Consider the following 22,465-nt stretch of genomic DNA (forward strand, 5'->3'; position numbering starts at 1 on the left):
CTCCCCCCCCCCAGTGCAACAACTCATTTACTGTAACATGGAGTGTGGCTGTAAGTGTAAAATACTTTGTACAGTGGTACCTCTTAATTCGTTCCAGAGGTCCGTTCTTAACCTGAAACTGTTCTTAACCCGAAGCACCACTTTAGCTAATGGGGCCTCCCGCTGCTGCTGCGCCGCAGGAGCACGATTTCTGTTCTCATCCTGAAGCAAAGTTCTTAACCTGAAGCACTATTTCTGGGTTAGTGGAGTCTGTAACCTGAAGCGTATGTAACCTGAGGTACCACTGTACACCCTAAAGCAGTTGCTTTTACTTGTTTACCTATTTCTAAAGCATCAGCAAAATAACATAATTTACCATACTACAGGGACTAAGCAATGGGATGGGAATGTTGCAAGAAGGCGGCGGCAGATGCCAAAAAATGTGAACTGAGGATATAGTTCACTTCTGTAAACATTGCTGCTGTTAAACTCTTGACTGGTTGCTTTCAAGCACCAGAGAGATGCCAAAATGCCCTGTTAATGATTATTAACTTCTTGATTGTCGTGAATGTACTTAAGCAGACTGCCACATGATGATACAATCAAGCTGAAACAGGAGGCTTACTGAAGATAAGGTGCAAGAGTTTCACATACAAAGGGTATTTGACATCCATGATTTAATAGGTATCCATTTATGCTTGTTTAACCCTTTTCTGTGTTCAGTGACTGGCACAATGCACCACTTCCATCCACCATGAGGACTACACACTCTACTCTGAACACACACAACAGGAACTTTTTTCAGTGTACATCCCGCTCCATGGCCTACGGTCCCCTCTTTTCACATGGAGCTAAGGTCTTTGCATGGGACATTTCTGCCATGGATGGCTGTAAATATTAAGTTTATATGTGTTGAAAACTCTTATTGCAGAATTATTAAGGAATGCCAATATTATTCATTATTTAACCCAGCCTTCATCAAAGGAGCTCAGGATGGCATACATGGTTCTCCTCTTTTTACCCTCACAACCACCTAATAATCCAGGACTGTCCCATGCAGGGCAACATGAAAAGGTACTGACTTGAAAAAGAAGCAGATTTTTTTATTCACAGGAAGAATTGGGAGCACAGTGTGTGCTCCCGATTCTTCATCATAGCTGTTGCTTGAAGTTTCCCACAGCTAGGGACATGAATGCCATCAGGCACAGGAAAATGTGGCTGTGGCCTAACGAAACCTCTGTTGTAATGTAAGGTAGGTTGGGATATAATCCACCCTGTAAATTTTCTGGTTGTGTGGGGATCTGAATCCAAGTCTCCCCAATCTAAATCCATAGCAGTGACTCAGAGTAGGGTATGCTGTTTGCAACTAATGAATTGTGCAGTTCTCTCCTGTATCTCTAACCTGTGCATGTTTTCATAGATGCCAGTCCTAGAGTTCAATGGGATTTAATCCCAAGTAAGTATACATAGGGCAGGGACGCGGGGTGGCGCTGTGGGTTAAACCACAGAGCCTAGGGCTTGCCGATCAGAAGGTCAGCGGTTCGAATCCCCGCGACGGGGTGAGCTCCCATTGTTTGGTCCCTGCTCCTGCCAACCTAGCAGTTCAAAAGCACGTCAAAGTGCAAGTAGATAAATAGGTACTGCTCTGGCGGGAAGGTAAACGGCGTTTCTGTGTGCTGCTCTGGTTCGCCATAAGCGGCTTAGTCATGCTGGCCACATGACCTGGAAGCTGTCTGTGGACAAACGGCGGCTCCCTCGGCCTACAGAGCGAGATGAGGGCGCAACCTCAGAGTCGGTCACGACTGGACCTAATGGTCAGGGGTCCCTTTACCTTTACCTTTAAGTATACATAGGATTTCAGCCTTCAGTGATATCTGGATGTTAACCACTGTTAATGCACAACATACTGGCTGTGTTTGAAGCAATAAATCTGTTTATTCTTTTGATGCATGAGCATCAAATAATCCTTGTAAGCATTTCTTCTGCCTGGTATTATCACTTTAAAAAACAACAACAGTGCCTTTGATAACAGCTTGATGTACATAAATTGAGCAGGAGATAAAGTAATGTTAGGCTATTGTCAACAGGAGGGGGACTGGGAGTGGGGTGGAAGTGGCACTCCTACTGCCTTTCTGAAATCATCAACTCTCCTCCTTTCTTCTACAAAGCATTTGGGGACTCATCAAAGTTTAACTAGACTGGTGCCATATGGTACATGTTAAGGACCTTCTTGCATACTCCCTATTCCTGACCCACATTTAGTGAACTGTGCCCACTCCCTTAGACTTTGTCCTGTCTCTTTATCAACTCTAACAGAAAACAAACAATGTCAATATATTTTTATTAATTGGCACAATAATGTTATCTTTCTGCAGGGCTGGTTAGTAGCAATAGTAAATTATCAAAAAAGCATTTATTTGTGTTTAGTTTTCCATTACACACACAATTTTTTTTTATTAATGAACATAAATTTTCTTCTCTGCAGCAGTTTGCAGCTCACAATTATTACAGCAGTATAAGTCAAATCATATTTATGATTTGGGATACACTTTACATAGTTCATTGCTTTCTTCCGGCAGGGATGCTTCCTGTGCCATCACTTACCGTAAGTTTATCTCCATGCCAAGAAAAGCTTCACCAACTAATTTTTTTGCATGCCACGCTGCTATTGAAAGCACAGGACAAGTGCCAAGTCACACTATGTATTAGCCTCCGTTATGGTGGCTGTGAGCCCTAGATAGCAGATAGCACGTGTAATTTTAAAAAACAGTAATAACAATTATTACAAAACAGCAATAACAATCAGGAAAGCAACATAATGCCTCAGGACCAGGGGATAGTAGAGTCATTTGTAAAGGAGTGTTAGACCTGTCAAGAAGCAATGGAGTAACATAATTAAAAATAAGAGTGTGGCAACAGTTTTAACTGATCACTCCCTTGCATGTTTGTGATTCAAATACTGATGATGCAAGCTTTGCAATCTCTTCAGATGTTGCAGCCTAGGTTGCCAGAAGAGGAGAGAGATTGTGAAGCAAGATTGGTGTGTGTCCTGCAGAGAACTGTAGACTGAGTGGTTCTGAACTAAGAATAATCTACAGCAGAGGTAGAGCAGCTGCAACAATGATGTTGGAAGCTAATTCTAATCAGTTCCAGGCCACATGGCCAATGGTCCAGCAGCATCTGCAAGATGCGGGCTCCCTGCCCTGATCTACAGTATTCTATGGAGCTGTGATAACATAAAAAAGGAACAACCCTTTATAACTTAAGGGATGTTATATAATAGCAAGATGAGCCACGGGCCTACAAGATTTAGTTGCAGTGATCGCTCTTGCATAGTCAGCGCTATCCCAAATGAGCCAGCAGGATTGATATAAATAACAATAATACTTAGAGCTTATCTTCTCTTTCCAGGCATGGTCCTCGCTTTAAATCTCCATCTCTCAGCACCTTTATTTTCCCTTTTCTTTTTTGCTTTGGACCTTTCCCCGTGAAAACCCACTATTTAGCACTCAATCGGCGCAAACAACAATCCACAGAAACCCCGCATCTGTGTTTGCGCCGACTGAGCGCTAAACAGCGGGTTTTAGTGGGGAAAGCTGCAGGGCAAAAGCAACAAAAAAAACAACAAAAAAAACAGAAACACCACAACCACCTAACCACACACTTGGGACACTGAGCTTTATGGTTCAGACCCGCGCCTGCAAAGAGAAGGGCAAATAAGTTTGGATAAGCCCTTAGTGATTTCAGTCAGTGCCGCGAGAGCCTAACCCGGTGGCGCCAGACTGCTTGGGGACACAAAACGGGTACGGTGAATTCTGCGCTGTTGTTGTTGTTGTTGTTGTTTAGTCGTTTAGTCGTGTCCGACTCTTCGTGACCCCATGGACCAGAGCACGCCAGGCACTCCTGTCTTCCACTGCCTCCCGCAGTCTGGTCAAATTGTTACCAATGCAACCAATGTGCAAGTTTTCCGCGTCGCAGAGAATTCATCACCAGGCGATGCCTACGGACAAGTCGCATGTAGGCATTCAAGCCCGTATTAACGCCCTATATGCCTTGGAAGGGGAGAAGCCCAGCTGCATCCCAGAAGCTGCAGCGTGGCCCCCCTAAGCTGAGCGCGAGTTGACGGGCAGGTTCGCGCACTCGCAGTTTCCGTTTGCCCTGCCCCTCCCGCCCTCTCCCTCTGTACCCGGCGCCCCTTTCTCTTTCGCTTTCAGCGACGCCCCGCCCTTCGACCCCTCCGTCCAATGCGCCCGAGGGTCGCGCTTTCCTCCGTCTCGTTGGTCGCATGAGCCTTCGCGGACGCCGTTGTCAGCTGACCTGACTAGGAACGGCTGCAGGCACGGAACTCGGAATACAGGCTTTTTGGGTGGCCGGGCGCCGCCATGGCTCCAGACCCCTGGTAAATGTGTGTGTGAGAGAGAGGGGGGCAGGCCGCTTGGTTGAAGCCGTGGAGCGTTTCCCTTCGGGGCTGCTGCCTTTGACCCAAGGGGTGGAGTGGGGGGGGCGGGCTTCACTCTGGGCCTGATATCGGCCAGAGAAGATGGGGAGAGTTTGACCCTCCAGGTGCTTGTGGTAGCCTCTCCGCCCCCCGCCCCGCACACAATTCTTGTCACCTCACCCAGCATGGCCAATGGTTAGGGGCAGTGGGAGTGGCAGCCCAGAAACGCAGCACCCGCGTTCCCCCTGCAATACAGTATGAGGTTTCTCCTCCTCTGTCCTCACCATTCTTCTCTCCCATCTCCTCTCTGGAATCAGTTGTGGGGCTACGGCTGTAGAGATGGGAGAATTTTCACAGGTGCAGCTTCTTCCGCCTTGGTGCTGTAGCAATAGAAGACAAAAAAGCCTGCACCTAGCGTGGATACAAAGGAAGGCTTGTACTTGGATAGTAGCATAGCAGAGAGAATTTGCACATGTGTAGCTTTTCTTTGTTTTTTATTATTTTATTTATGATTTTCAGTTTTATACATTTCAGTAATTTTACAATCATTTCAACGTTTCAAAACTCAACTTCCTTCCACATTAACTTAATTTACTCATTTATTCATCTACTTTAAATATATACTCTTATAAAACTGCAGGTTATTGCAATAATCCTGTCAAAGTTCTTATATGTTTACAGTTTATTTGTAAATATTCAATAAACCATTTCCATTCTTTTATAAAAAAAAATTGTTATCTTGATTTCATATTTTTCCGGTAAATTTCACCATTTAGGCATATTCCGTACGTTTTTGTATCCATTATTCTTTTGCTGGGATGACTTCTTTCCATTCCCTCCCTAGCTTTTCCTTGTTTGATTCCTCCTTTGATACGGCAAGTGCTTAGGTGTAATATAGTTGTACTACTGTGTAACAGAAGGAGACAAGTTTCTCCTCCGTTAAGTACTCACACTTCTTTGTAGTAGACTCAATCTGTTTTGGGGATGGGGATTCCCTAACCTATTTGCCTATTATGAGATATTTAGCTAGAATGAATTAAAAAACTAAATAAATTATATGTTCCTTGTGCTGGATAAAACACTTCTGGTTAAGGCTTTTGCATTGTGCTTGGGATACAAAGCAATGCTCACTAAGTTTGACAAGGGATTGGAATTCTATTCAAGATAGTTTGCTTTACTTGAACAGGGATTCTTTCCAGGGCAATAACAATAGCAATAAATACTTCAAGTGAGATGCTTTATTTTTTCTTTAGGTTGACTGAGTGTATGTTTGCTTCAACCACATATAATTACTGTTGAGAGGAGGAAGTTGACCACAGTGTTTGCATGTGAATTCAGTGTGGCACTAAGGAGATTGCTCAGTCAGCACAAGCCTCTCCACTTGTCTAATGGAACAATCTTCTTCCACTGTACATTGTACACAGTGTTCAAAACTCCCATTGTTCTAGGTGCATTTTGCGACAGGGAATTTCATTAGCACAAGCGGTTTCTGAGTTCTGGTGTAGTACTCTGCCTAAGATTTCAGATTAAAACTGCAGAGTGGAAGGAAAGGACCTTTGTCTGCCTCCCCACTTCCAGCTACTCTCCGAAGACTGGAGAAGAGACCCTCTTAAGAATATTAGGGGGGTGGGCAGGGGAAGGACTAGACCATGTGAAAAATGAACATAATATTTTTCCTGCAGTTCATTCATTTTCAGCTTTGTTTGTATTCTTATAAAAAAGTGTGCCTAGACATTACATTGTTGTGCCCATAATCTAGGTTTAAGGTGCCATTTAGCTCCTAGCTTTCAATCTGTTTCAAACACTGATTGTACATTGTTCCAGGGATTCTCTTGACCCCTAAGCAGATTTGAGAGGTGGGGCCTTGTTGCCCCCTTGGCTCATTTGGAGGAAGGATGGGATAGAAATAAAATAAAATATCTTACCTTGGTGCTGTTTATGAATTGTGACCATGTGCTAAAAATCCTCAGTAGTGTTTCAGCATCCTGTGTCTTGTTACTTGCTAAAAATTGGTTGCAATTAATATATTGGCTTCTCTATAGGATGTTTGTTGGGATAGCTTCTTTAGCTATGCTCTAAATTTGGAGGAATGTTTTTTATGTATAAGCTGTCCATATTTGTTTTATTTCTTGTTTCCATCTATAGACTGCTTTACTACCTAAAATACCTGAAAGCAGTCTACATACACAGTATGTTCCACAAACCACATCCAATGATTTGCACCACAAAATACATTTTAAAAATCCATAAACATAATATAAAATCAGAGCGAACTACAGTGGTACCTCGCAAGATGAAAAACGCGCAAGACGAAAGAGTTTTCCGTGTTTTGAGTCGTTTCGCAAGACGAATTTCCCTATGGGCTTGCTTCACAAGACGAAACGTCTTGCGAGTTCTTGCGAGTTTGTTTCCTTTTTCTTTAAGCCGCTAAGCCGTTAATAGCCGCTAAGCCGTTAATAGCCGCTAATAGCCGTGCTTCGCAAGACGAAAAAACCGCAAGACGAAGAGACTCGCGGAACGGATTAATTTCGTCTTGCGAGGCACCACTGTACTAGGCAGTATAATATAAAATTTCAAACAGCTCAGCATACGTGTAATCATTCAATCTCACTCACCATCCATTTCACACAACCACTACAACCATTTGCTACACCAAACATTACCTCTATTAATTACTCATACTTTCAACCCCCACACAAAAGGTCATTGCCAAGCATACAGAATAAGATACACTTCTAATACATGACGCAGTACAGTAGTGCCTCGAAAGACGAAATTAATTCGATCCGCAAGTTTTTTCTTCTTGCGAGCTTTTCTTCTTGCGAAGCACGGTTTCCCATAGGAATGCATTGAAAATCAATCAATGCGTTCCTATGGAAACCGCCTTCAGACCAGGTCCGGGGACAGTCTGTCCCCCGACCTCTTCTGAAGGCTGGGGGGGGGGGAGACAAGGGCCTTTCTTCCCACCTCCAGCCCCGCAAGCTCCGGGGACAGGAGGGCTTTGCTGCCGACCGCCAGCATTTTAAAAGCCCCCGGGACAGCGGAGACTTCCCTGCTGTCCCGGGGCGATCTTAAAATGCTGGCGGGTGGCAGCGAAGCCTTCGCTGCCGACCCCCAGCATTTTAAAAGCCCCCGGGACAGTGGAGGTCTTCTGAAGGCCGGCGGTGGGCGAAAGTCGTTGCTCCACCCCCCCGCCTGCCTTCAAAAGCCGTCCGGGATAGCGGATAAACGCGCTGCGCTTCTCCGCTATCCCGGGAAGGCAGGTGGGGGGGGGAGCAAAGACTTTTGCCCCCCGCCAGCCTTCAGAAGAGGTCCAGGAAGGCTGGCGGTGGGCGAAAGTCTTTGCTCCCCACCGCTAGCATTTAAAAGAGGTCCCCGGAGATTTCCCTATGGGCTTTCTTCTTGCGAAGCAAGCCCATAGGGAAATTCGTCTTGCGGAACGACTCAAAAACAGAAAACTCTTTCGTCTTGCGAGTTTTTCGTTTTGCGAGGCGTTCGTTTTGCGAGGCACCACTGTATTGGACTTGTGTCCCACTCTCACTGAACGATCTAATACTCATCTCCTGCCTCTCCCTGGAGTGAGCCCAGGCTCTCACCCTGGAGGGTATAGAACTATTTCCGTCCATGCACTGCCAGCTATGGAATCATAACATGCATGGTACTGCATAACCTCAAAACCTGATACAGAAACAATCAGCTTGACTTTAAATAGGCATCTTTATGGATCGAGGAGCAGTGGTGAAAGATTGAATATTTTGATGAACAATAAAGGCAGAAATGTATGTATAATAGTTAAAATATATTAACTTGTTCTAGGTTGTCGATGTATGAATCCACTTGCCATACTGCCCAAGAGGTTGCTGAAAAAATTCAAGAACGCAATCGATGTCAGAGGAATGGTGAAAGTACAACTAAGGTACTGCATAATTCATGGACCACCTTCCAGCTTTGCTTTTCCTTCTCTTACATCTTTTAAGATCAGCAGCCAGTGTCCTCTTGACTGAGCAAGTTGTGTGCACCTGAAATCTATTGAAAGGTAATCTTGGTAGCTGCCTTATAACACTGGAGCTCCTATCCTTAAAAGACACATCAGATTCTTTGAGGTTGAGTGCTCTAACAGACCAAGCCTGTAGAGATTAGTAACTAGCTATTTTATTCTGCCCCCACTCCTCCGCATTGGACTGGATTTGTAAATTATAGGTAAAGGTAAAGGTAAAGGTACCCCTGCCCATACGGGCCAGTCTTGACAGACTCGGGTTGTGCGCCCATCTCACTTAAGAGGCCAGGGGCCAGCGCTGTCCGGAGACACTTCCGGGTCACGTGGCCAGCGTGACATCGCTGCTCTGGCGAGCCAGAGTCGCACACGGAAACGCCGTTTACCTTCCCGCTGGTAAGCGGTCCCTATTCATCTACTTGCACCCGGAGGTGCTTTCGATCTGCTAGGTTGGCAGGCGCTGGGACCGAGCAGCGGGAGCGCACCCCGCCGCAGGGATTCAAACCGCCGACCTTTCGATTGGCAAGTCCTAGGCGCTGAGGCTTTAACCCACAGCGCCACCACAGCTAGGTATAGTTACCTATTTTAAGTCCTAGTGACAGAGTGAGATAAAAACTGGAATAAATATTTTTGAAACAATAATACTTTGTTTGGTTTTGTAAGGGTAGGATACATACTATGATATGATATCAGTTGGAAAGAGGGTGCTCTTGATGTAAGATAACCACCTCTGTCTCAGAACATGGACATGGCACTTTGAAACTGTATTGTTGTCAGGTAAAATGAGTGAGCTGGACATTTGCTGCAGTTCTTTTACCACTTAGTCAAGTCATTGCTTTTGGCTGTCCCCTGAGAGAAGGCAACAGCACCAGAACAAACCCAGTGTTGGGACAAAGCAGAGGTTCTCATTTCCATGGTATTATTAATCCTGAAATAGGGAAGCTAAGCCCTAGCTGTCAGGTAAAGGCCCAGCTCAAGTCAGAAAATATTCAGTAATCTGGACTGAAATGACTTGCTTCATGTAAAATTGCAAAATCCTTTACACTTTCAGACGATAGGAGAATCCAGAAGGTATGATGAGCCCTAATAATTTAGGGCTACTTCACATGCAGCATTTGTTTCACAAAGCTGTGTTTCACTTAGTAGATACCTGAAGTATGAAAGAAAGATGCACATCTTGAAATGTGTGTCTGTGACTAGAGCAGTGACCAAGTGCAGATGTGTCAGGGCCACCTATTGTTCCTTTGTGCTCTCCCCATACTGTAGGAACAGTGGTTCATGTTACAAAATACACTGCTCAGTAGACTAATGGTTCCCTGAAGAAAACTTTCCATGTTTGTACGTGAGTAGAATTAGAGGCACTTGCTCAGTGAGCAGGTAGGAAGCCAGTATTTGAGTCCAGTGTAAACAGGCTTCCAACAATTGCAATATTTATTGCCATAACAACTGATGTTATGGGCTGATGTTGAAAAACATTAAGCAGCTCAGTCATGTTGTCTGTGGCCAGGGAATGTTTTAATGAAGAAAAATGTTCTTTTCCCATGTTTGCCAAGTAGGGGAAATGTCATCAGTGTCTTGTTTTTCTGGGATTTTGCCACTTTCATGTGCTAAGACGTTTTTTAAAAAATGTAGTGAGAAAATCAAGCATTTCTATTGCCATTCCAAATGAGAGACAAAAGAAAACTTATTCTTATTCCTAGTTCTTCCCCTCCTCATCTCTTTGCTTTGTTGGTAGATAACGCTTAGTGTGTAAGATTGGAAACATTCCTCAGTAAAATGTATACATTTTTTTAAAAAATGTGGAAAGCAAATGTAAGTCCACAATGGACGCAAATCTCTCAAGAATGTTTCCCTTATGAATTACAGTGACATAAGAGCACAGTTAGGTGTCTGCACAAGTCCTGTAGTTAAAACTGGTCTTGTTTTGCAGAAATGAGCTAGTGGTTTGTGACTTCAAACAGAAAATTGTTTGTTTTCTTAACCTCTTCCAACCAACTTGCCCTGATGTAGCAAGTCTGTATTCCTAAGAAGTTAAGATTTATTTGGAAGTAAATCCCATTTAAAAAAAATCAGTGGGTATTACGTCCAAGTAAACATACTTAGCGTAGGGGCGTTAGTGAAATTTGCCATCCAACCCTTTTTTCCTTTTAAATCAAATGTGTACTTGAGACAGGGCTAATGTTTCCATTGTTGTGCTACAAGACAGTGGATGGTCGTGGGAGCTGCTAGTTCTCAAGGAATTGTCACCTGGGAAAGGTCCTGTGAGTGGATAGTATTGCTTCATTACCTTGGATTAAAGTGACATGAAATTCTGGGGAGTTCCTGGACTTTAACAGGGTTAACTGTCAGCTTAAGTCACCTTAGCAATACTTGCTGCTCTTTGACTTTCAGTAGATTGCCTCAAGAGTGCGCTTGAGATTCTGACCAGAATAAAGTCCTTGATGAATGCTTAGCACCACATTCCCCACAAATTACCAGTTCCCTGTGGATGGATGTAGTGTAGCCCTCTTCTGGTCATTCTCTGTTCCCAAGATGGTTGGCATTCTTTACCAGGCTGGCAATGCAGGGTCTACTGTGGCTCCTTGGCCCTATAGTATTGTTACAAGGGCTGACTGTTGCTCTTTGATTAAAATGGATAGGGTTTCTTGCTGGATCCTAAGGGTGGGGGGAATGATCTAACTTGAGTGGCCTTTTCCAAGCCTGTTGTGTATAGCTGGCTTCCTTTTTCATGAATGTCTTGCTTTTTGAAAGCTGTAGAAGGCATTGACTCACAAAAGCAGTAGTTTAACTGGAAATCTGTGGGCCAAAAAGGAACTCAGATACATGAGTAAGTTTGTAAGTGCACCTTCCGGTTAACTGTCTGGAGTTCTAATAGGATTTTTAAAAAAACTATCCTACATAGGTAACTCTTCTCTACTTTGATGGGGTAATAATGAGCTATACTCTGTTTTTATTTGCTTATTTCTATGTGTTTCTGGATGGTCCCATCTGCTAATTCATTGCAGCACTGATGAGCGGATATCACTTATTTCCCTTTTGCTCTTGTCTCCTTTTAGCTCAATGTTTCCATCCGGTCACTGCTGCAAAACCTCAAAGAAAAGACAGAGCGTCTGAAGGACCTCTTGCTTCACTCTGTATCAACACGTCAGATGTATCCATGTAAACAGCTGTATACCAGGAAGGCCAGTGAGACAAGAGTGGGTCAGCAATCTGTTTTGGAAAAGGAACAAGACCATTAACTTATATGTGTGTGTTTAGAAAATCCCCAACAACTTGGGAAAAACCCAGGTACAAAAGAAATGTTTGCAGTCTTCCATTTTATTTCCAGGGTTTGTTCTGTATGTGCAAGCACTTCTTGAGGGCACTCCTAACTAAATGGGCTGCAGCAAATGTTGTGTCAGATCCAACTGGGGCCCACTTTACACACACACAACTGAATGGGCTGTGTAAAGCTGTGCCCATATGGTTTTATTACAAGTCGATGCTCACTTAGGTAGTTGCATGTGTGAGTCTGAATTTTGCTATAAGTAGTTGCACAGTTATGACTTTTGCTACCTTGCTGTTTGTTTTTAAAATGTTCCATGTGTCTTATAGACTTATAAAATGAGGTAAATGTTGTAAAGTACTTTTTACACATGGAAAAGTGTTATAAAAATGATAGTAGTCTGTCGTCAGTTCTCTGCCTAGGACAAGATAACCTCATATCCTTATTTAGTCATAACAGAACTTAGATATTTTTTAACTCTGGCCTCTCTGGTATAGATCTAGTATGGTATTTCCTATACTGATAGGTACGCATGTGGTTCTTCCTGACTGGATAAATAAAGAAGTCGTAACTTACTTGATTTGTGATTTAATACCAGAAGTATGAGGTCTAGATGTTCAGTCATTTGTTTCTGGCAATCAACCTTAACCCAGTTCCTGCAGAACACAACTCGAAGGGGACAGGCGGCAGAACTTAGTGGATGACCTCCTCACGCGACATCGTCATCTTCAGGCATCTTTCAAAAATGAGGGGACAGAACCAGATGTGATAAGGTACAGTTCTGCCACTTCTAAATGAGAAATGCATGAGAGTAGCTCTGTCTTGAGCTATGAAGCACCAGTGTACCTGTACCCCAGGAATCATCCTGATGACTGGACATATTGGCTGGGGCCTGTTGGGAGTCTAACAGGTTCCCTGCCTCTGCTGTACCTTATTTTCACACAGACCCCTCCTGTTTTGTGTGTGATCAGTTATGCTCTCCTTCAGGATATTGTTTTTCATGTATTCTGTGAGTACCTTGACCAGGTACCCAGACTTGATGAAGCATCTGCACTCAGAATCGAATAAAAAAATCGGAGCTGAAGGTTGCATCAAAGCCAGTCATACTAAAAGGCTGAGTGTCTTAAGTGGTTCAGAGCCAAGGTCAAGCCAAAGCAGACTTTAATAGAGATGGGCTCAGAAGCCATGCAAGACAAAACTTCACATCACAATGGCCACAGAAAGCAAGCGTGTATTGGAATTTAAGAGTTATATGGTGTCAGGGATGGATGAGGGAGATAGATGAGAAATAAAGAGACAGTTGCACATAGTTTGTCTAGGCAGGGTGGTTTTGTGTTCTTAGGGCACAGGCCAGGAAAACTGGCCAATCAAAAGAAAGGCAGTTACATGATCCAGAGCTACAGGGGGATCTATGGAGTGGAATTTCCCAGCAGTGCATACCTTGTCCTTGCACTGTTGTTCTGGACTGTCTGAGTAAGGGAACTGTAGAGATCTATGCCTTAAGAAAACCAGTCACACTAAAAATTTGGAAGGAGAAGGGTGGTGGTACATAGTATTGGTCTTGCAAATTGGTTCAAGATGTACTTTTTACATTACATTGATGCATCTTTTAGTAATATTTAATGATTATATGCTAACATTAATGATGATATTCTGATTAATTTCCCACTTGTCCTAAGCTAAAGGAAAAAATAAACAACATAAATTTTGAAAACAATTCCAGCTGCTGGTTGGGTTTTGATGGTCTATCCCATTCTCTTTTTACCTCTTCTACACAGAAGCTTAAAATAGTTAAAGCATATATGTATCACCCACGACATTTCAGGTGGAGAAAATGTGTTTTGGATTGCCTGTGTTGTTGAAAGAGGAAACTGTGGAAGAATGTCTAATCGATTAATTGTTTTTCTGGCCTTGTAATCCCTTGGCAAGCAGTGCAAATCCTTCCAGCTCTCCTGTGTGCTGGATTTTGTATTTAGCTAGTTTAACTCAGCATGAGAAATCAGTCGGGCAGTGCTTTCCATGTTGATGGATTATCTGAGTTGAGTCATTGTTTATTTCATGCTCCAGCAACAGCATAAAGTGAGCCTATGCAACATTGTCTTGGGAATTTCAATACTACTGAATTGCCACCAGGAGGAGCATGCAACTGTTGCTTCCTCTGTCCCTGAACCCACAAATACAAATTGCACCGTAAACAGGATTCCTCTTACATTTCAAGTTTTTTATAATTTCCTTTCCTATCCTCACCTTTCTGAAACAAAAATAAATGAAAATTGGGGACGTTAGTGTGCCAAAAAAAGGTGGATGGCGGTTAGAAACTGCTAGTGCTAGAATTATTGTTGGCTATGGAAATTTCTGTGGATTTCTCTTGGCCAGCCAAGAATCTCCAAAGCTGTAACTCTTAGCTTTGCATGTGTATTTTAAAAGAAAAGGTATTCCAACTTGCACCTGATAGTTAGATCTTTCCAAACTGACTGTAGTTGCTGTTGAGCTATGGCTCCTCCCTTAGGGGTCTATAATTATTGCTATTTTTTCCCTTAGAAAAGCTCAACCATTCTATATTAAAAGCCAAATTCTATTTCATCACGCCCATGCATATTTCTATTTTCATATTTTCTTTTCAGAATTTAGAAGTTGTGTGATGTGGGTGTGGCTGGATATAGTGGGGTCATCATGGTAGTTTGGTCTGACTGTGAGTAGGCATTCTGTTTCTCTCTCCCTGTTCCTATATGCAGGCTTCACCTTTCTTTTATCTGATCCACCCCATGTTTTCAGGAGCCTTTTTCGCACTTCTCCCTCCACCCCCCCCCGTCCTATCCTGTAGTCATCCCCTTCATTAACCTTCTTGCATCAGTGATCACATGTCTTATTGTCCTCATGGTGTGCAATTGTGAAAGCATTCTCAAAATTAATCTCCGTTTACGTTTGGTCACCATTCAGTGAGTTTACATCCTTTGAAATCTGCTTTAATGCGAGTTCTCTTGGTGTGGTACAGTGGCCTTAGTACTTCTAATTCTTATTTTAAGTGACAACCTGGGCCACGATACAGATCAAGGCATTGCTTTATGAGGCACCCAAGTAGCTTACCTTCCGGTATTGTCAGACTTAATTAGGACACAGCTCTCAGTATCCAAAAGGGTTTTGCCATTTGCATAGCTGCTTCAATGCGGTTATTTCTCTCGACCCAAACCATTTTATTCAATTGCCTTTAAATTAACCATGCAATATCCGAATGTGGAGGAGACTTGTGTATCTTACACATAGAATGCCAATTGCATGAACCATCCTAGAGATGTCATTAGGGGCAAAGCTGAGGTCCAGGAAATTGTGAGATATTAAACTTAATATTTTCCTTGCGTCCAAAGAGACCGTGATCCCTTTGCTGGATTCCTAATCAGAGAATCTATTAAATGGATGAAGTTGTAATGAAATGGAGATTGATATCCTGTAACAGAGTAGAAGGCAAAAAGAGCAAACCCACCCACTTCCTGCGAAACTAATAATGCAGCTTTTGCTGATGCCGAGAGTGAACCTGTATGGCAGGGCATTTATAATACAGTTTGAGAAAAGTCCCCCTCTCTAGCTTTCAGTAGCTGCAGTTGTAGGAGGTGTCACTGGAAGTATGGAGAGTGTAAAAGGAAATAGAATGAAGAGGGTGATGAAATGATGCATGTCACCTGTAGGAAGCTAGCATCTTCCTAAACTGAAAACCCTAGCTAATGCTAGCCACAGTCGTGATTAAAACAATCTGCCTGGGAGCCTCCTTCTTCTTACACAGCTAGCATAGAACTGTAGAAGTCTCTTCCACCCTTGGACCCTTGCCAGACCCCAAGCTGAGCTTCTTTCAGCAGTGCTGAAAAGGCTTCCTTGTAGCTGGCTTTTGACTGGTTACAGGTAGAGCGCTTAATATTTGTATCATGTATTTTGAATTACCTATTGGGTGTGTGCTTGTACATACACTAAATGTTGGAAAGTCCTTACCCCAAGCCTAAGAGATGTAAGCAATTAATGGTTCTCAACAATCTGATTGCTAAGGACATAGATGGCAAAATCTAGATTCAAAATTATCTTGACAGGCTGGAGCATGACCAAAACTGACAAGAGAGATAAATGTAAAGTCCTGTGTTTGGGTTTAAAAATACAAGTAAAAATCAAATACACTAGTTACAGGATAGGAGAGATCTGGTTTGAAAGCAAGACATGTGGAAAGGTTCTGAGTGTCTCTGTGTGCATTGTAAGCTGAGAGAGCCAACAGGGCAATGCAGCCGCTAAAGAGGCAAATGCAATTAATGAGTTGCACTAATCAAGAAAAGTAATAATGCCACTCTGTCCTGTGCTGGTCAGGCCACATCTGGAGTACGATGTCCAGTTCTGGGTGCCGCATTTTAAGCAGGAGTTAGCATGTCCAGAGGAGGGTGACTCTGATAGTGATGGGTCTGGAAACGTCCTGTGAGGAACATTTGAATAATCAGGCTACGCTTAGCCTGGAGAATAAAAGGGGGAGGCATGGTTGCAGTCTTCAAATAACTGAAGGGCTCTCTTGTAGAAGATGGAGCAGACTTGTTCTCTTTTGCTCCAGAGGGCAGGACTAGAAGCAGTGGGTGGAAATAGCAGGGAAACAGATTTCGGCTGTTAGAAATAGCTTCATAACGGTACATGTTGCTCAACAGTGGAACAGACAGTCTCAGGAGGAGGTGAGCTGTCTTTTGCTGCTGGTATTTAAGCCGAAGCTGGGTAGCCCTCTGTTAGGGATTCCGCAGTTACATCCTGCATGGCAGATCCTGCATTGAGGCCAAGGATTGGACTACATGGCCTCCAGCATCCCTTCCAGTTCTGTACCCTCCTACTGCCACCTGTTGCACCAATACAGCAAATAAAATGAAAGCAGCACCCAGTACAGGGGGGGAAAATGGGGAAATTCACTATATTGCCATGCAGACTGTTCCAAGGGCCTTGTATCCAATGTTTTTCGGAAACCCCAAATCACATTTTACAGCAATTTATGAATCCAGATTGAAGTACTCAAAACACTTCAAATATTATTACTGTATTGCCATATTCACAAGGGGAAATGTGATTAATCACATAGACCAATGTCACATGACCTGGGTTTTTGTTTTAAAATCACTCACGTTGATTGTTCTAAAGTTTGAAAGCCTTCATGTGTGGCCGTGGTCTAGGGAAAGGTCTGTTTGACTAATTTGTGTTTCTTGGGAAATTTTGTAAGAATTAACCAGTGAAACAATGCAGTTGGGAAGATAAGCTGCTGTTTGTTAAGTAGAGGCACAACCCTTAATTATAACCCTCCAGCTTCCTTTATATTTGGGCACATTGCTAAGCCTTTTAATTAGTTAAATCTGCTCCTATAATCAAAAGCTATCTGCACACTCCACTGTGCTGTGACAATTTCAAAGATTTAAGTGATTAACTTGGCATCAGCAGTGGGTGGCTAATTGGATAAACTTTAATCTTCACACTGCCAAAATGAAACAGAGGAAGATCAGAAGAAAGAGGAAATTGGGCTGCCCTGGGTGGGAAGAGAGCTACCAAACATGTCAGAAAGATTATTTTTAAAATGCTAGCAGGTCACTTGCCACAACCAAAACTAGAAAGCATGGTTGGGGGTAAAACTGTGCCACTACACGACCCGCCCCCTCTCATTGACATTTTCACATGGCAAAAGGTTTTTCTCATCTGAGCTAGTGGAGCCACAGCTGTGGATTTTGGAGCAGAGAATTTGGCTAGACCATCTTCTCTTGGGAAGACTCTGATGAGAGCTGCACCTTTTTATTTTGACAATGTTTGATGGGGACTTGGGCCCCTTACAGGAGTAAAAATGTCCCCTATGTGAGTTGGCTTTTTAAAAAACACAAATGTCCCCATTATACTGTATTACACAATATTCTTGTTGAAGCCAATGGGGATTGTTTTGCTAAATATGAATATATTTTTTCTGCATGTCACATGGCTGCCTTGTTTGCTTTTTATTACTGTGAGCTCTTGAGGCACACAGTAATAATATGGCTGGTGAAGACTAGGGAAGTGCTTTGGCAGTCATTTTGCCAGTGCAATCTCTTCAGCTTGCCAGCTAGAAGCCCCCCCCCCCCCGGTGCTGTTCTGGGGTTTCTCCCCAAACCCTCAGAGCCATTTTTTCTTGTGGGGTGTGTGTCCTCTGAGGAATGCTCTGTTGCGCTGGCTGGAGCCCTTCAACTGGCTTCTGCTAGTGGAACTAGAATAACAGAATCACAGAGTTGGAAGGGACCCCAAGAGTCATCTAGTCCAACCCCCTGCTGTGTAATTGAATCCCGCCCTACTTCTTCTGTAGTAGTTTTAATTCAACTACAAGTGAAGATGATTTTAATTAAAGACAAAACAAGCAGGTAAATGACCTTTAGGCTCCTTCTGTCCTAGAGAGTGCGGCTGACATTTGTGACAGGTGACAAATTGAATGGCCAACTTAACCATAGTGGATTTAATACAGCTGCTTCCTGGGTTGTTTATTAGTTAGAGATCAATGCTTTGGGTCCCCCCAATTTCATTTTATTTGGATTTTTAAATGAAGAACTGTTCTCTTTGCTAAAAAAAAGACCAAGAAGATGCTGTGGCATCTTAAGGCCTTGCCAATTCGTAGTAGCAGGGCCTGTCCACTTCTTCATATACCATCAGATTTCATCAGTGTAAAAAAATACAGCTATCTGCTAGCTAACTGATGTGATGTGTCTGGTGGATACTGAACAGGTGAGACGGCAGTTGACTATAGAACATAGAAAAACTGCCTTATACTAGGGTAAATCATATGTTCATCTAGCTCAGCAACCCCTGCCATAGACAAATACTTGTTTTTATTTGCCTGAGGGCCACGGGCCACATGCTGGGGTGGATGTGGCCAACGCACACTTACATGCCCAGCCAGCAGAGGAGGAGAGGTCCCTCCACACTTCAGCTCTGGTCTAAGATGAGAGGTTCCTCTCCTCTTCCTTGGATGGGGAGGAAAGCCCTTCAAACATTGGATGCCTCTTACTACCTTTGAGAAAGTGCTTCTTCTCTCTCTGGTGTGGCACCATTATCAGAAGGCCTTAGAAAAGCACAGCAAACAGTTTTGGAAGCATTCAGTTTTGGAAAAGAGCTGTGGGCTACTAAAAAAAGCTTCACGGACAGGGCTGAGGCACCGCAGTAGACTTTGGAGGGCCAATGCTGATATCAGTCTCTCCCAGCCCTATCAGGAGGTTCTGGGGACTCAGCCTGGCATTTTTTCCATGCAAAGCAGATGTGCCAGTGACCTGTCAGTCCTTCTGTAAACTCTAAGCACTAACATGTAATTCATTTGGTAGACAGGTATTTGATTTGGTGGACAGGCACTCTTTCTAGGTAAAGTGATTCCCCCCTTTCTTTAGCATGGCATATGCTTATAGTCAGTGGTTAAATGTATTCTAAGGCATGGAGAACCTGTTGCTCACCCAACTCTCATCATCCTTGACCATTGGCCATGCTGTCTGGAGTTGATGGGTCTCCAACAGCACCTGGAGAGTCACAAATACCCCAGTCTTGATGTATCTGAAGGGCTTCTGCAACTTGCATTTTTAGCCAGCAGGTGTCTCTCTCATACTGAAAATCCACACATTTTCTGTATGCTGCATAAATGAATTGGGTAGAGATCCTGGTTTTCATCCATTACACCTCATTCTTCTTCTGTTGCATAGACGCACTTCAACGAAATATGAGGGCCTGTCTCTGTCTTTCATTTATATTAATATTGCAGTGCTGCATAAAATCCTACCTCCTGGTTAAGTGCATGCTTGTGCACTATTCTGCATGCAAGTCCCTCTGAATTCAGCGGGAGTTCTCCCAAGTCTGGTCTGCTGGCCAGATACCACAGCAGCCACCCTGCCTTCTGGGTCGTCTCCTCTCCCAGCACCATCTTTTAAGTAGGGAGCAGCAGAGCTGTAGCTGCAGGGAAAAAAGGGCTTTGGTGTCATGCAAAGTCTGCAGTTGCAGCTCCTTCCTCTGTATAAAAATATATTGCAAGAAGAAAAGTGGGGGTATGTTTCACAATATACACATGTTGTGCTCTTTGCAAATATGCAAAAAAGTCATTCATACATTTTGTACGTGTGCAATTTTGGAGATGCAGTTGCACTTTTTTATATCGAGGTTTCTGGGACGCAGGTGGCGCTGTGGGTTAAAGCCTCAGCGCCTAGGGCTTGCCGATCGAAAGGTCGGCGGTTCGAATCCCTGCGGCGGGGTGCGCTCCCGCTGCTCGGTCCCAGCGCCTGCCAACCTAGCAGTTCGAAAGCACCTCCGGGTGCAAGTAGATAAATAGGGACCGCTTACCAGCGGGAAGGTAAACGGCGTTTCCGTGTGCGGCTCTGGCTCTGGCCAGAGCAGCGATGTCACGCTGGCCACGTGACCCGGAAGTGTCTCCAGACAGCGCTGGCCCCTGGCCTCTTTAAGTGAGATGGGCGCACAACCCCAGAGTCTGTCAAGACTGGCCCGTACGGGCAGGGGTACCTTTACCTTTATATCGAGGCTTCAGAAACTGTATGGCAGGCTTGCTGGGGTTCCTCCCCTCCTTTGAATAAATTATTTAAAAATGTTAAAGCTTGCAGTTTTAATATATATATATATATATTCAGGTCTAGCCTAATGGCTGGAGGGGTCAGACAAGGTGTCGTAAACCCATGGCTTATGGAGGAGCCTGAGGAAACAAGAGGGCTTGGCTTTCATGAAATCCAGCAGCAGCAACAGAGAATTATAGAAGGTAAGTCATCCTTCTTGGTTTTTAAAGCTTTAATCCTATCCTAGAGCCTATACATAGGCCTCATGGTTGATAGCCACTGGTGTTGATTGCATCCTTTTACTCCAGTGACCCAGGTCAGAAAATCTTCCACCTTCACCTTCTTTTGTATAGGATGGAGGTATTGATTTCTGATGTCCAGCTTGTTTTGTCCCTGACCATCCAAAACATTCGAGCACTTTGTTAAATGTTTGTTTTGAGTCCAGGGGACATTTCTCTGCTTAAGTTCACATATTCGTCATTTGAAAAACAATTCTGTGGGTAGCTAGGAGCTGGCTTGTTAAACCGGAATTCCTTAAGATGCCTCAGATAATTAGGCACCAAGCCTTAAGTGCCAGCGGAGTTTCAGTTCCTGAATTTTCTAGGCTCCTTGGAAGATATCAGTCTTCTGCATCCCTTGGTTGCTGGTGGAAGGTCTTGGACGTACTTCACACTAATCAGGCTAACGTATGTTAGTGTGTAGATAGGGAAACCTCATTCTTATCCAGGCTTGTTTGTGAGAGATGAAAATTCTTACTGGCCCACTTTATCTTGCAGACCACTCTTAGCCTGAAACAACCAGAGTCTGGCACCTTGATCTGGGCTGCCTCATCATTATGAGCTTAGAACTGGCTGGTGTGGCTTGTGTCCCACCAAGAAAATGTGGCTTACTTGGGGCTCGGTAAGCCTTTGCTGTAGCTGTTGAACCTTAAAACAGAGCTGTCAAAGCAACTGTCAGGCAGCAGCATAAGCCCAGCAGGCTGTATTGGCATAGTGAGCCACAGGTTGTGTAGATCTACCCTGGTCTCTTGTTTAAGGAGATTGAGTCCTTCCCCATGCCCAGGTTTCCATCTCCATATAGCCTGGGAATGGGAAACTTCTGACCCACGGACCCAGTTAGATCCTCTGGGCTTTCCTGTTTGGCTCTCAAGGCCATTTTGGCCAAGGGACATCCGACTTCCCTACACCCGATGTCAGGTGTGGGGCAGGTAAAATCCTGGCTCAGCCAAAAGTGGGTCTGCAGGCACTGCCAATCAGCTTTTTAGCAGTGCTTACAAAGGGCTTGGAAGATAGTGCTTTGAAAGGGGCTTCTGAAGACCGATTGTCTTCAGGAGCCTGTTTCAAATTGCTGCGCGAAGACCCCTGTTAGCAAAAAAAGGCCACCTGGTGTCATTGCCAGCCAGATCCAGTTCCCCACGCAGAATATAGCCCTTTCCTGCTCCTCTCATTGTCATCATTTCTGTCTCCTAGGCTCTAGGCTTTTTCCTTGAACAGTGATTTTATGTGAAGTAGTTGTGAGGCCTCTTTTGGTGATTAAGTTCTACGTCCTTCTCCCTGATGGTAGGAGGAGTATTTTTGGCCACGGAAGCGCTCTCCCATGCACCAGCAGTCATAACGGTGTGGTGCTTGGCTATGCCATCTGTATGGGAAACAGCGTCTTGAGGCCAGTAAGCCAGCTTTTCCACAACAACTTTCTGCTCCTGTAGCGCTTGTCTTAAAACCTCGTGGACACTTTGGGGGCATTTCAAAGCAATTGTATATGCTGTCAAGTAGGAAGTTAAAAAAAAATAAAAAAATAACGGCTTCTGCAGAAAGATCTATTGAGCCATCAGTTAGCCATTAATCTTTTGCCCACTTTGCTTAAACAGCCATTGGCACACAACTCTCCCGCTCCGGCACCTGTAAAAGAACCCCCTCCCCTTTTGCAAAACGCTACCCACAGTAGTTGATTGTGCTGTCTTTGGAGGACCTCCCCAAAAGCAACTCTCCAAGAGGGCTCCAGTACAAAAGAGAGCTGTGTACGACTGGAGTGTAATTCAGTGCCATTGGGACCAAGGGTGTGGTAATGCCATGTGCTCTGGATTACAATAGGGGGCATTTTGTAAGACTAGAGGGAGACTTCTATTGCGGCTGTGCTGGCTGCAGCTCCGCTTGCCAAGAGTTGGATTATCTCCCCCCATAAACGCCACATTTACACGCAGCTTGAGAAACCCTTTGGATTCCTTGGTGCTTGCA

At 44.0% G+C, this 22,465-nt stretch overlaps 1 protein-coding gene across 1 annotated transcript in view; it reads left to right on the top strand.

Moving 5' to 3' along the window:
- Window positions 1-4,194: 4,194 nt before the first annotated feature.
- STX8 (syntaxin 8) overlaps window positions 4,195-22,465 on the top strand; it is a 76,782-nt gene continuing 58,511 nt past the window's right edge. The window contains exons 1-5 of the mRNA XM_079966271.1: window positions 4,195-4,378; window positions 8,234-8,333; window positions 11,468-11,562; window positions 12,339-12,449; window positions 20,310-20,434. Coding sequence (XP_079822397.1) covers window positions 4,362-4,378; window positions 8,234-8,333; window positions 11,468-11,562; window positions 12,339-12,449; window positions 20,310-20,434 — 448 coding nt within the window. The 5' untranslated portion in view covers window positions 4,195-4,361. The remainder of the gene's footprint in view (window positions 4,379-8,233; window positions 8,334-11,467; window positions 11,563-12,338; window positions 12,450-20,309; window positions 20,435-22,465) is intronic.

This window comes from Podarcis cretensis (assembly GCF_951804945.1).
Source record: "Podarcis cretensis genome assembly, chromosome: 2".
NCBI classification, from domain to species: Eukaryota; Metazoa; Chordata; class Lepidosauria; order Squamata; family Lacertidae; genus Podarcis; species Podarcis cretensis.